Source organism: Brachyhypopomus gauderio, chromosome 13, assembly GCF_052324685.1.
Source record: "Brachyhypopomus gauderio isolate BG-103 chromosome 13, BGAUD_0.2, whole genome shotgun sequence".
In the NCBI taxonomy this organism is placed as follows: Eukaryota; Metazoa; Chordata; class Actinopteri; order Gymnotiformes; family Hypopomidae; genus Brachyhypopomus; species Brachyhypopomus gauderio.
The window spans coordinates 2,950,112-2,963,552 of record NC_135223.1 but is presented as its reverse complement, the minus strand read 5'-3'; the positions used below and the strand labels follow the sequence as shown (position 1 = coordinate 2,963,552).

At 40.6% G+C, this 13,441-nt stretch overlaps 1 protein-coding gene across 1 annotated transcript in view; it reads left to right on the top strand.

The window, feature by feature from the left end:
* The window catches only part of obscnb (obscurin, cytoskeletal calmodulin and titin-interacting RhoGEF b), an 86,130-nt gene that overhangs the window by 28,585 nt on the left and 44,104 nt on the right, over positions 1-13,441 (top strand). The window contains exons 32-42 of the mRNA XM_076970281.1: positions 302-571; positions 861-1,127; positions 6,588-6,854; positions 6,992-7,258; positions 7,615-7,881; positions 8,967-9,233; positions 9,590-9,856; positions 10,941-11,207; positions 11,564-11,830; positions 12,311-12,577; positions 12,679-12,945. Coding sequence (XP_076826396.1) covers positions 302-571; positions 861-1,127; positions 6,588-6,854; positions 6,992-7,258; positions 7,615-7,881; positions 8,967-9,233; positions 9,590-9,856; positions 10,941-11,207; positions 11,564-11,830; positions 12,311-12,577; positions 12,679-12,945 — 2,940 coding nt within the window. The remainder of the gene's footprint in view (positions 1-301; positions 572-860; positions 1,128-6,587; positions 6,855-6,991; positions 7,259-7,614; positions 7,882-8,966; positions 9,234-9,589; positions 9,857-10,940; positions 11,208-11,563; positions 11,831-12,310; positions 12,578-12,678; positions 12,946-13,441) is intronic.

Sequence of the window (13,441 nt, the reverse complement as noted above, 5' to 3'; positions counted from 1 at the left end):
TATAAAGATTACAAAGAAAACAAAGGTGGATAGTGGGAATGGCAAAACGTGGAGTAAACTATAGGGGAAAATATAATAGAGGTTTTCTGGGCACTGTTATATTTTTTTCATGGAAACTATTATCATATAACGAACTGTATATATTACATATTGTCTAAGTATTGAAGCAGTTGGCAAGAATGTTTTTTCCTTTGTGAAATAGCACATCACATTTTTCTGAATGTTTGACTAATTTTTTGAACCTTTGACTAATTCCTCATTGAATTCATGAATATGGGTTTGCTGTTTTGTCTCACCTCAGGTGAAGCCCCCATCATCTCCAAAGAGCTCGAAGGGGTTAGTGTTGCTCTTGGAGAAGATGCCATCTTTTCCTGTGAGCTCTCTCACACCGGTCTGGCGGCCAGCTGGTCTAAGGATGGCAAATCCATCCGGAAGAGCCAGAAGTATGAGATCAGTCAGGAGCTTAAAGTTGTGAAGCTGATTGTCCACAGTGTCACTGCAAAGGACTCTGGGGAATACTGCTGTGACATCACTGGAGGGCTCGTGTCAAAAGCTAGACTGGAGATCAAAGGTTATTCTCAAGCTTCTGTTTTCTCTCCTTTTAATTAGTTCATTACATTGTTATAAATATGATTTTTGTTTACATTTATCAGAATTTACTTTATTAGGTTTGCTTTGTCTTTGTAAAAATAAATAGTTTTTGTATATCAAATTTTTCAAATATTCTAAGTTAGTCTAAGAGTTGTCAAGGTACCACATGTTATTGGATCACTAATTCATGGTGTCAGTATGTTGATGATCTTTCAAGTGGAATGAGGGGGAAAAGCACATATGAAATGAATGTATTCTGCCCTTTTTAGAGCCAGTGAACAGGTTCACCCGTGAGCTGAAAGATACCACTGCAGAAGAGAAGGGTATCGTCAACTTTGAGTGTGAAACAGCCCAACCGGCTGCCAGAGTCACTTGGCTGAAGGGCACAAAGGAGATCAAGGCAGGAGCAAAGTACCAGATGACCCAGAAAGGATCCATCCTCACTCTCACAGTGAAGGACGTGGAGAAGGTGGATAACGATGCATACTCCTGCATTGTAGGAACTGCCCAGACCACTGCACAGCTGACGGTACAAGGTAAGAGTCCAGGCAGCTTTAAAAGACCATACTGGGAATATGCTGCTTTACTCTCAACCCAGTGATTAACAACCACACATCAGGAAAGGCCTAGTAACTTCCCATTAAGACAAAAAAAAGGTTTTAATCTTGTATTTATTAGTGCTACGATTGTTAGTGATCTATTGTTAGAGTCTATATGAGTTTTTTTCACCTGTATTTAGTGAGTGTTGTCTGTGGGTGTAATGTCAAAGGCGTTTTTCACCTGTATGTAGTGAGTGTTGTCTGTGGGTGTAATATCGAAGGCGTTTTGGGGAGATTGCGAGGTGGACCATGCTCTGAGAAGAGCAAGATTTATTAAGGGCAAATCCACACCAGCAAACAAAACAAAACATGATAGAAGCTAGAACAGAGACAAAAAATAAGCAATACTAATCAAGTCTTAAACAAAATGACAGGCTAATTAAACAATACCAGGTATAGGGATCGGGACTACGTACAATAACCTACAAACAACAAGTGAAACATATAGAGTTAAAATATGTCGTTATGTCGTTGTGCATAATAGCGTCTGTCTATGCCCATATATGTAGTTCTGTGGGTGTTTCGTTGTGTGTTAGTGTATATAAGTGTGGGTCTCGTTGTGTGTTAGTGTGTATAAGTGTGGGTTTCGTTGTGTGTTAGTGTGTATAAGTGTGGGTCTCGTTGTGTGTTAGTGTGTATAAGTGTGGGTCTCGTTGTGTGTTAGTGTGTATAAGTGTGGGTCTCGTTGTGTGTTAGTGTGTATAAGTGTGGGTCTCGTGTGTTAGTGTATATAAGTGTGGGTCTCGTTGTGTGTTAGTGTGTATAAGTGTGGGTCTCGTGTGTTAGTGTATATAAGTGTGGGTCTCGTTGTGTGTTAGTGTATACAAGTGTGGGTCTCGTTGTGTGTTAGTGTGTATAAGTGTGGGTCTCATTGTTTGTTAGTGTATATAAGTGTGGGTCTCGTTGTGTGTTAGTGTGTATAAGTATGGGTCTCGTGTGTTAGTGTGTATAAGTGTGGGTCTTGTTGTGTGTTAGTGTGTATAAGTGTGGGTCTCATTGTTTGTTAGTGTATATAAGTGTGGGTCTCGTTGTGTGTTAGTGTGTATAAGTATGGGTCTCGTTGTGTGTTAGTGTGTATAAGTGTGGGTCTTGTGTGTTAGTGTATATAAGTGTGGGTCTCGTTGTGTGTTAGTATGTATAAGTGTGGGTCTTGTTGTGTGTTAGTGTGTATAAGTATGGGTCTTGTTGTGTGTTAGTATGTATAGGTATGGGTCTTGTTGTGTGTTAGTGTGTATAAGTATGGGTCTTGTTGTGTGTTAATGTGTATAAGTGTGGGTCTTGTGTGTTAGTGTGTATAAGTGTGGGTTTTGTGTGTTAGTGTATACAAGTGTGGGTCTCATTGTGTGTTAGTGTGTATAAGTGTGGGTCTTGTGTGTTAGTGTATACAAGTGTGGGTCTCATTGTGTGTTAGTGTGTATAAGTGTGGGTCTTGTGTGTTAGTGTATACAAGTGTGGGTCTCATTGTGTGTTAGTGTATACAAGTGTGGGTCTTGTGTGTTAGTGTATACAAGTGTGGGTCTCGTTGTATGTTAGTATGTATAAGTGTGGGTCTTGTGTGTTAGTGTGTATAAGTATGGGTCTTGTGTGTTAGTGTGTATAAGTGTGGGTCTTGTTGTGTGTTAGTGTGTATAAGTATGGGTCTTGTTGTGTGTTAGTGTGTATAAGTGTGGGTCTTGTGTGTTAGTGTATACAAGTGTGGGTCTCTTTGTATGTTAGTATGTATAAGTGTGGGTCTTGTGTGTTAGTGTGTATAAGTATGGGTCTTGTTGTGTGTTAGTATGTATAAGTATGGGTCTTGTTGTGCGTTAGTGTGTATAAGTATGGGTCTTGTTGTGTGTTAGTGTGTATAAGTGTGGGTCTTGTGTGTTAGTGTATACAAGTGTGGGTCTCGTTGTATGTTAGTATGTATAAGTGTGGGTCTTGTTGTGTGTTAGTGTGTATAAGTATGGGTCTTGTTGTGTGTTAGTATGTATAGGTATGGGTCTTGTTGTGTGTTAGTGTGTATAAGTATGGGTCTCGTTGTGTGTTAATGTGTATAAGTGTGGGTCTTGTGTGTTAGTGTGTATAAGTGTGGGTCTTGTGTGTTAGTGTATACAAGTGTGGGTCTCATTGTGTGTTAGTGTGTATAAGTGTGGGTCTTGTGTGTTAGTGTGTATAAGTGTGGGTCTTGTGTGTTAGTGTATACAAGTGTGGGTCTCATTGTGTGTTAGTGTGTATAAGTGTGGGTCTTGTGTGTTAGTGTGTATAAGTGTGGGTCTTGTGTGTTAGTGTGTATAAGTGTGGGTCTTGTGTGTTAGTGTATACAAGTGTGGGTCTCATTGTGTGTTAGTGTGTATAAGTGTGGGTCTCATTGTGTGTTAGTGTGTATAAGTGTGGGTCTTGTGTGTTAGTGTATACAAGTGTGGGTCTCATTGTGTGTTAGTGTGTATAAGTGTGGGTCTTGTGTGTTAGTGTGTATAAGTGTGGGTCTTGTGTGTTAGTGTATACAAGTGTGGGTCTCATTGTGTGTTAGTGTGTATAAGTGTGGGTCTTGTGTGTTAGTGTATACAAGTGTGGGTCTCATTGTGTGTTAGTGTGTATAAGTGTGGGTCTTGTGTGTTAGTGTGTATAAGTGTGGGTCTTGTGTGTTAGTGTGTATAAGTATGGGTCTCATTGTGTGTTAGTGTGTATAAGTGTGGGTCTTGTGTGTTAGTGTATACAAGTGTGGGTCTCATTGTGTGTTAGTATGTATAAGTGTGGGTCTTGTGTGTTAGTGTGTGTAAGTGTGGGTCTTGTGTGTTAGTGTATACAAGTGTGGGTCTCATTGTGTGTTAGTGTGTATAAGTGTGGGTCTTGTGTGTTAGTGTATACAAGTGTGGGTCTCATTGTGTGTTAGTATGTATAAGTGTGGGTCTTGTGTGTTAGTGTGTATAAGTGTGGGTCTTGTGTGTTAGTGTATACAAGTGTGGGTCTCATTGTGTGTTAGTATGTATAAGTGTGGGTCTTGTGTGTTAGTGTGTATAAGTGTGGGTCTCGTTGTGTGTTAGTGTATACAAGTGTGGGTCTCATTGTGTGTTAGTGTGTATAAGTGTGGGTCTTGTGTGTTAGTGTGTATAAGTGTGGGTCTTGTGTGTTAGTGTATACAAGTGTGGGTCTCATTGTGTTAGTATGTATAAGTGTGGGTCTCATTGTGTGTTAGTGTGTATAAGTGTGGGTCTCATTGTGTGTTAGTATGTATAAGTGTGGGTCTTGTGTGTTAGTGTGTATAAGTGTGGGTCTCGTTGTGTGTTAGTGTATACAAGTGTGGGTCTCATTGTGTGTTAGTGTGTATAAGTGTGGGTCTCATTGTGTGTTAGTATGTATAAGTGTGGGTCTTGTGTGTTAGTGTATACAAGTGTGGGTCTCATTGTGTGTTAGTGTGTATAAGTGTGGGTCTCATTGTGTGTTAGTGTGTATAAGTGTGGGTCTTGTGTGTTAGTGTATACAAGTGTGGGTCTCATTGTGTGTTAGTGTGTATAAGTGTGGGTCTTGTGTGTTAGTATGTATAAGTGTGGGTCTTGTTGTGTTAGTATGTATAAGTGTGGGTCTCATTGTGTGTTAGTGTGTATAAGTGTGGGTCTCATTGTGTGTTAGTATGTATAAGTGTGGGTCTTGTGTGTTAGTGTATACAAGTGTGGGTCTCATTGTGTGTTAGTGTGTATAAGTGTGGGTCTCATTGTGTGTTAGTGTGTATAAGTGTGGGTCTTGTGTGTTAGTGTATACAAGTGTGGGTCTCATTGTGTGTTAGTGTGTATAAGTGTGGGTCTTGTGTGTTAGTATGTATAAGTGTGGGTCTTGTTGTGTTAGTATGTATAAGTGTGGGTCTCATTGTGTGTTAATGTGTATAAGTGTGGGTCTTGTGTGTTAGTGTGTACAAGTGTGGGTCTCATTGTGTGTTAGTGTGTATAAGTGTGGGTCTTGTTTGAGTTTGGTGTCAGTTCTTGTTTTGATTTCGCGTGTGTCTGTTTAGCGCAAACGCCCTAAAACTAATTAATGAAGCTGAATTTCTTGTCCAAACTGCTCTTGCCACAGCGTCCTGCTCTTTGCTTTCCTAATTACAATTAGTTTGATCAAAATATAGTTTGTGGCAAATCATATTCTTTTCATAAAAAAACAAGCTAAGCAGCAGTATGTAAAAATCACATTAGTTAAGAGAAGACAGGAAGCTGCTTCTTAATACAGAATGGGGTAAATGGTTTCCTAATTTCAGCTCTAATATTATGCTGTGCTCTGTGTCACAGAATGGTATGACATACTATTCCTTGAAACTTGCTGGTATACCACAGAAGGAACAAATGAGTAAACCAACTGCTGCCTTCAGCTGTTTACCACTGCAGTACTCTTACAGTTACTGGTGCAACATATTTGTTCCCTGGTCTCTGAGTGTCCATTCTTAAGAGTCCATTCTCTGAGACTCCTGGTCCCGAGACTCCTGGTCCAGAGACTCCTGGTCCCGAGACTCCTGGTCCTGAGACTCCTAGGTCCGGGTGCACCAGTACACATGTGAAAGCTCACAAAACTCCCTCTGCATTCTTTTGGTTGAACTTGAACCCTGCAAATAAGTTAGACACACCTTCTTCTTCAGTGCTATGACATTTAATATTTACTGTAATATAATCCATGCGAACAATATGGACGGTCTTTACTGTGTTTGGTGATGACACCCAGGAGAGCGTGTCGCTCTCCCAGAGATGTTTCCAGAGTGGTTGGAGTCCACATCATCCAGTGGCGAGTTGAGACCGGCTCACACATCTCAGTCTGAGACAGAAGCAGCCAAGATTAGCAGACTCTGACTTTCGATTATAAAGGCTTATGACCTTTTTACCTTTTTTAGATAATGAAGATCTACAGGAAGGTCAGAGTTCACACGTTAGTGTCTTTGGATGCATGTGCAGGTTCCGCTGGGTGCATCGAGATTGCAGGTCAGAATGCGGCAGTGGAATGCGTACTCGGTTCCAACCACAAGAGGGCAGCAGATTTCTGTGCACAGGGTTGATGAAGGCAGTTGGCACCATTGCATATGGGTCTTTCCTTGCTGTGAAGCATTTCATGAAGGGTGTCAATTTGTGGAGCGTTTCTGTGGTGTTGCCTTCACATTGGCAAATGTACAAAAATATTTTGTTGATTGGCTCCGATGTTAACCATGTTGACCTAATAAACAGCAATTCTCAGCCTCTAAGAGTGGCTAAGAAGTTCTGATTATTAGGCTATTACTGTGATCGAATCTTGTTTATACACAAGAAATGTAAGAGAGGTAGGACCTTGTGAACCTTAAAAGTGTCTGTTTCAGAACCGGAGTACATGATGTAATCTAGTTTACTTTGGAGATGAAAGATGGGTTAATGTTTTGAGATGAAGTAGAACCTGTGTATTCCCCAGTGGTGCCTGCCAACTTCATACAACATCTGAAGAATCAAGAAGTCATGGAAGGTGACAAACTTGTGCTTAAGTGTGAGCTCTCCAAACCTGGCCATGAGGTACAGTGGAAAAAGGGAACAGAAAATCTGAGATCAGGAGGAAAATACGAAATAACACAGAGGGACACCACGTTCCAACTGCAGGTCAAAGACCCAGTGCCTGGAGACAGTGCAGATTATTCTTGTGAGTGTGGAGAACAGAGGACCACGGCCACTGTAGTCGTCAAGGGTACGAACAAGACCACTTTGTCATTTGTGCTTTACTGAGCTCAGTCATGTTATAGGTACCACACTGTGACTTATTGTGTGACTTGATTTTCCTTGTCGTCAAGTACGGTTTTATAATCTCAACTAACTTTTCCTCAGCACTGCCAGTCATTTTCAAGCAAAAACTTTGGGATCAGGAGTGTGATGAGGGCAGCAGTGTTACTCTGCACTGCGAACTCTCTAAACCTGGAGTCCCTGTGGAGTGGAGGAAGGGAACACAGGTGATCCAGTCTGGAGGAAAATACCTCATCAAACAGACTGGATCTACTGTGGAGCTGAAAATCACTGAGCTTAAACCTGAAGATGCTGACCAGTACACCTGCATGTGTGGAGACCAGAAGACCACAGCAAACATGAAGATCAAGGGTATCAGCGACTTTTGAATCATTCATTTATATTTAACATTAACAAATCTCTTCTTCCTATCTTTAACAATCATTAAGCTTGTTCAGAAACTGAAGAATGTGCACATACTTTATCAATTGCCAAGTATTGCACATTTTGCTCTGATAATGGGTTGGGAGAGTTACATATATCTTGCTTTCCATTAAAACATTTTGTGGTTTGTTGTAAAACTCGTGGAGGTCTTGGAGTGCTAAAACACTGCAGAGTTGATCGTTAATTTGGTGGAGAGCGTTTTATCTTTTCTAAATGATCTTCATTGTCTTCTCATAACATGGCTCCATATTAGATGGATCTTTGAACCACTTCTTGTTCCTCAGCTTTGCCGGTGATATTTAGGCGTGAGTTACAGAACCAGGAGTGTGATGAGGGCAGCAGTGTTACTCTGCACTGTGAACTCTCTAAACCTGGAGTCCCTGTGGAGTGGAGGAAGGGAACACAGGTGATCCAGTCTGGAGGAAAATACCTCATCAAACAGACTGGATCTACTGTGGAGCTGAAAATCACTGATCTTAAACCTGAAGATGCTGACCAGTACACCTGCATGTGTGGAGACCAGAAGACCACAGCAAACATGAAGATCAAGGGTAGGAACCATGAGAGTAGTTCTTGCTGTCTAACAACTTGTTCTGAAACAAGATGACTAATTATGAGAAACCTTGACAATAACTTTTAACGAGTACTTGCTCGCTTTGTAGTGCTGGATCATGTGAGATTTGTTTTTTCAACTGAAACTGCACATTTTATTTTAGCGCATTTGAGCAGGGAAAGTTTTGAAATGTATAAAGATGAGGATTTGAAAACATTTCAATGTGAAATTAATTTTGATATCTTTAATTTGAGTCAGTATTAACATGGTTGTTTTGGTCATTATTCATGCCATGTAGCCTGTGGCTATGAGGGACTTTCTTCACTTAATAGTGTTGGGCTCACTGTTGCCTGTTTTTGTCTTTAGACCTTTGGTACCTGTTGGTGCTTCATGTGGGCTGATGTGTAACAGTCCTTTCTTCAAGCCTTCACCTTGCTTGATTCATTAGTTTATTTATGTACAGGTGTGTCTTAATTCCAAAGTCCCTTTGACCTCCTGTCATGCACAAACAACATATTGTAATGCGGTGTGCAGTAAATATGTCCAAAGCAATCATTGAGCCCATGTATTTGGCTGTTGCCTTTTTCTGAATAGCTGTACATAAGCAAATACATATATGCAAGTTTAGTACTGAGTTAATATAAATTTGCTAAGTGCAGTGAACTTTCTCAGCTTCTTTTGAAACTTCACTCTGGCTGGAATTCCATGGAAATAGTAAATATAGAAGATCCTTACCCCAGGATACAGTGGGAAGGTGTCAGACTGGTCCATATGTTTTCAGTGATCCGCTGACTAAAACATGACTAAAACCTGATTAAACAGGACTAAAACCTGATTAAACCTGACTAAACCCGACTAAAACCTGACTAAGACCTGACTAAAATCTGACTAAAACCTGATCAAAGTGGGCCTGTTTTGTTGATTTTCCCTCAGGTCTGATGTGGACTCTTTAGACTTCTGTTTGATCCTAAACATATTTTACTTGCAGCCCAGTAATGTAACATCTCATTGAGAAACTAGGTTTATACTTTACTTGTTTGTTTAAAAGATGTATCCTTAGGAAGGCTTGTTCTTGTTCCTCAGCTTTGCCGGTGATATTTAGGCGTGAGTTGCAGAACCAGGAGTGTGATGAGGGCAGCAATGTTACTCTGCACTGTGAACTCTCTAAACCTGGAGTCCCTGTGGAGTGGAGGAAGGGAACACAGGTGATCCAGTCTGGAGCGAAATACCTCATCAAACAGACTGGATCTACTGTGGAGCTGAAAATCACTGATCTTAAACCTGAAGATGCTGACCAGTACACCTGCATGTGTGGAGACCAGAAGACCTCAGCAAACATGAAGATCAAGGGTACCAGCAACTTTTGAATTATTCATTTATATTGAACATTAACAAATCTCTTCTTCCTATCTTTAACAATCTTTAAGCTTGTTCTGAAACTGAAGAATGTGCACATACTTTATCAATTGCCAAGTATTGCACATTTTGCTCTGATAGTGGGTTGGGAGAGTTACATATATCTTGCTTTCCATTAAAACATTTTGTGGTTTGTTGTAAAACTCGTGGAGGTCTTGGAGTGCTAAAACACTGCAGAGTTGATCGTTAATTTGGTGGAGAGCGTTTTATCTTTTCTAAATGATCTTCATTGTCTTCTCATAACATGGCTCCATATTAGACGGATCTTTGAACCACTTCTTGCTCCTCAGCTTTGCCGGTGATATTTAGGCGTGAGTTACAGAACCAGGAGTGTGATGAGGGCAGCAATGTTACTCTGCACTGCGAACTCTCTAAACCTGGAGTGCCTGTGGAGTGGAGGAAGGGAACACAGGTGATCCAGTCTGGAGGAAAATACCTCATCAAACAGACTGGATCTACTGTGGAGCTGAAAATCACTGATCTTAAACCTGAAGATGCTGGCCAGTACACCTGCATGTGTGGAGACCAGAAGACCACAGCAAACATGAAGATCAAGGGTAGGAGCCATGAGAGTAGTTCTTGCTGTCTAACAACTTGTTCTGAAACAAGATGACTAATTATGAGAAACCTTGACAATAACTTTTAACAAGTACTTGCTCGCTTTGTAGTGCTGGATCATGTGAGATTTGTTTGTTCAACTGAAACTGCACATTTTATTTTAGCGCATTTGAGCAGGGAAAGTTTTGAAATGTATAAAGATGAGGATTTGAAAACATTTCAATGTGAAATTAATTTTGATATCTTTAATTTGAGTCAGTATTAACATGGTTGTTTTGGTCATTAATCATGCCATGTAGCCTGTGGCTATGAGGGACTTTCTTCACTTAATAGTGTTGGGCTCACTGTTGCCTGTTTTTGTCTTTAGACCTTTGGTACCTGTTGGTGCTTCATGTGGGCTGATGTGTAACAGTCCTTTCTTCAAGCCTTCACCTTGCTTGATTCATTAGTTTATTTATGTACAGGTGTGTCTTAATTCCAAAGTCCCTTTGACCTCCTGTCATGCACAAACAACATATTGTAATGCGGTGTGCAGTAAATATGTCCAAAGCAATCATTGAGCCCATGTATTTGGCTGTTGCCTTTTTCTGAATAGCTGTACATAAGCAAATACATATATGCAAGTTTAGTACTGAGTTAATATAAATTTGCTAAGTGCAGTGAACTTTCTCAGCTTCTTTTGAAACTTCACTCTGGCTGGAATTCCATGGAAATAGTAAATATAGAAGATCCTTACCCCAGGATACAGTGGGAAGGTGTCAGACTGGTCCATATGTTTTCAGTGATCCGCTGACTAAAACATGACTAAAACCTGATTAAACAGGACTAAAACCTGATTAAACCTGACTAAACCCAACTAAAACCTGACTAAGACCTGACTAAAATCTGACTAAAACCTGATTAAAGTGGGCCTGTTTTGTGGATCTTCCCTCAGGTCTGATGTGGACTCTTTAAACTTCTGTTTGATCCTAAACATGTTTTACTTGCAGCCCTGTAATGTAACATCTCATTGAGAAACTAGGTTTATACTTTACTTGGTAGTTAAAAAATTAATCCTTAGGAAGGCTTGTTCTTGTTCCTCAGCTTTGCCGGTGATATTTAGGCGTGAGTTACAGAACCAGGAGTGTGATGAGGGCAGCAGTGTTACTCTGCACTGTGAACTCTCTAAACCTGGAGTCCCTGTGGAGTGGAGGAAGGGAACACAGGTGATCCAGTCTGGAGGAAAATACCTCATCAAACAGACTGGATCTACTGTGGAGCTGAAAATCACTGATCTTAAACCTGAAGATGCTGACCAGTACACCTGCATGTGTGGAGACCAGAAGACCACAGCAAACATGAAGATCAAGGGTACCAGCCACTTTTGAATTATTCATTTATATTTAACATTACCAAATCTCTTCTTCCTATCTTTAACAATCTTTAAGCTTGTTCTGAAACTGAAGAATGTGCACATACTTTATCAATTGCCAAGTATTGCACATTTTGCTCTGATAATGGGTTGGGAGAGTTACATATATCTTGCTTTCCATTAAAACATTTTGTGGTTTGTTGTAAAACTCGTGGAGGTCTTGGAGTGCTAAAACACTGCAGAGTTGATCGTTAATTTGGTGGAGAGCGTTTTATCTTTTCCAAATGATCTTCATTGTCTTCTCATAACATGGCTCCATATTAGACGGATCTTTGAATCACTTCTTGTTCCTCAGCTTTGCCGGTGACATTTAGGCGTGAGTTACAGAACCAGGAGTGTGATGAGGGCAGCAATGTTACTCTGCACTGTGAACTCTCTAAACCTGGAGTCCCTGTGGAGTGGAGGAAGGGAACACAGGTGATCCAGTCTGGAGGAAAATACCTCATCAAACAGACTGGATCTACTGTGGAGCTGAAAATCACTGATCTTAAACCTGAAGATGCTGGTCAGTACACCTGCATGTGTGGAGACCAGAAGACCACAGCAAACATGAAGATCAAGGGTAGGGACCATTGCAATATTCTTTTTCTGACAATTTGCTTGTTCACAGGATGAACATCTTTGTAGAGTAAACTTTGTAGAAGGACTGGAAGATCGTTTCACTTTGGTAGTGAGTAAAGGGATGGAGAAATTAAATAGTTCCTGGGGTACTAAGAGTGAATAGTATGTTGAGTTTTGAGTTGAGTAGGTGAAGCACTGACTTTTCACTGCATTGAAAATGAAGTAAAATATTTATTTCGTTGGGCCACACAAGGTGAGGAACCTGATTGTTTGTCTGAGAACGGATTTACAAAGGCAGAGCTCATGTACCAATATGACGGCCTTACCTCTCATGTTATTCATATCTTTGTTTTTATTTTACAGCACTGTATTTTATTGTTTTTACTTTGCTTTCTCAAAAATATCACAGTTCAGTATTTGCTTTGAGATGATGTAGTATCAGCATGTGTTATTTTAATTTGCCATTTAATTTGCCGTTCAGCTCTTCCAGTCATTTTCACACAAGAGCTGAAGAACCAGAAAGCCGTGGAAGGAGAGAGCGTGACCTTAGCCTGTGACCTCTCAAAAACAAGCATACCCGTTCAGTGGCGCAAAGGTCAAATAGATCTTTGCCCTTGTGCCAAATATGAATTCAGGCAAGATGGCCGTCACGTCCAATTGGTCATCAATGACCTTGATCCTGATGACTCTGGAGACTACACGTGTGATAGTGGCAACCAACAAAGCACTGCACACCTGGATGTTAAGGGTAGGACGGAAGTCCATTTAGTGTCCTATTAAGGCTGACACAATAACTACTAAAACACTTTTATACATGATCAAGATTCCATCCTGTCATTTATTTTGCAGCAAAACCTGTTTTGTTTAAGACCCATCTGAACAACCTAGAGGCAGATGCTGGGAAAAGCAGCATCTTCTGGTGTGAGCTTACTAAACCTGGAGCTCCTGTAGTATGGAGAAAAGGGGATGTGATTATAGAGCCAAGCAGCAAGCACCAGATAAAACAGGATGGAGCAGTCGTAGAGCTCATAATCTATGGAGTAGAGGGAGCAGACTCAGGAGAATACTCCTGCGATTCTGGACATGAAGTAACCTTTGCCAAGCTCACAGTGAAGGGTAGGAATCATGTTCTTAACTAGCACCAATCACGTCTTTCCTTTCTGCACCAGTAGACTGTTTCTATACATGTTTCTGTTCTTGCTTGTTTACTTGTGGTTCTTGTTTACTTTGAACCTTCTCTTGTACGTGTCCCTAAGCTAATCTTTTGCCTTGTTCATGCATGAATTCCACTGCTCAACACTTTTTAAACATTACTTACACCACTGCCACATTTGAGCATGTCAACTCGCACAAATCCAAACATTTGTGAAATGTTCACCATTCTGTCTTTACACTCGCACAACCACAAACTTTCTCTAAATAATTCTTCTAATTACGCTAACACTTGATTTAAATACCGTAACATTTGACCGTTGCTCTTCTTGTTACCCTGTACGCCATGATCTTCTGTCATTTTTGCATCATTGTAATGTAATGACTGGCCTTGCTGAAGATGATTTTGTGTCTTGACCCACCACTGAGGCATCTACAGAGGACACATTTAGGTGAACAT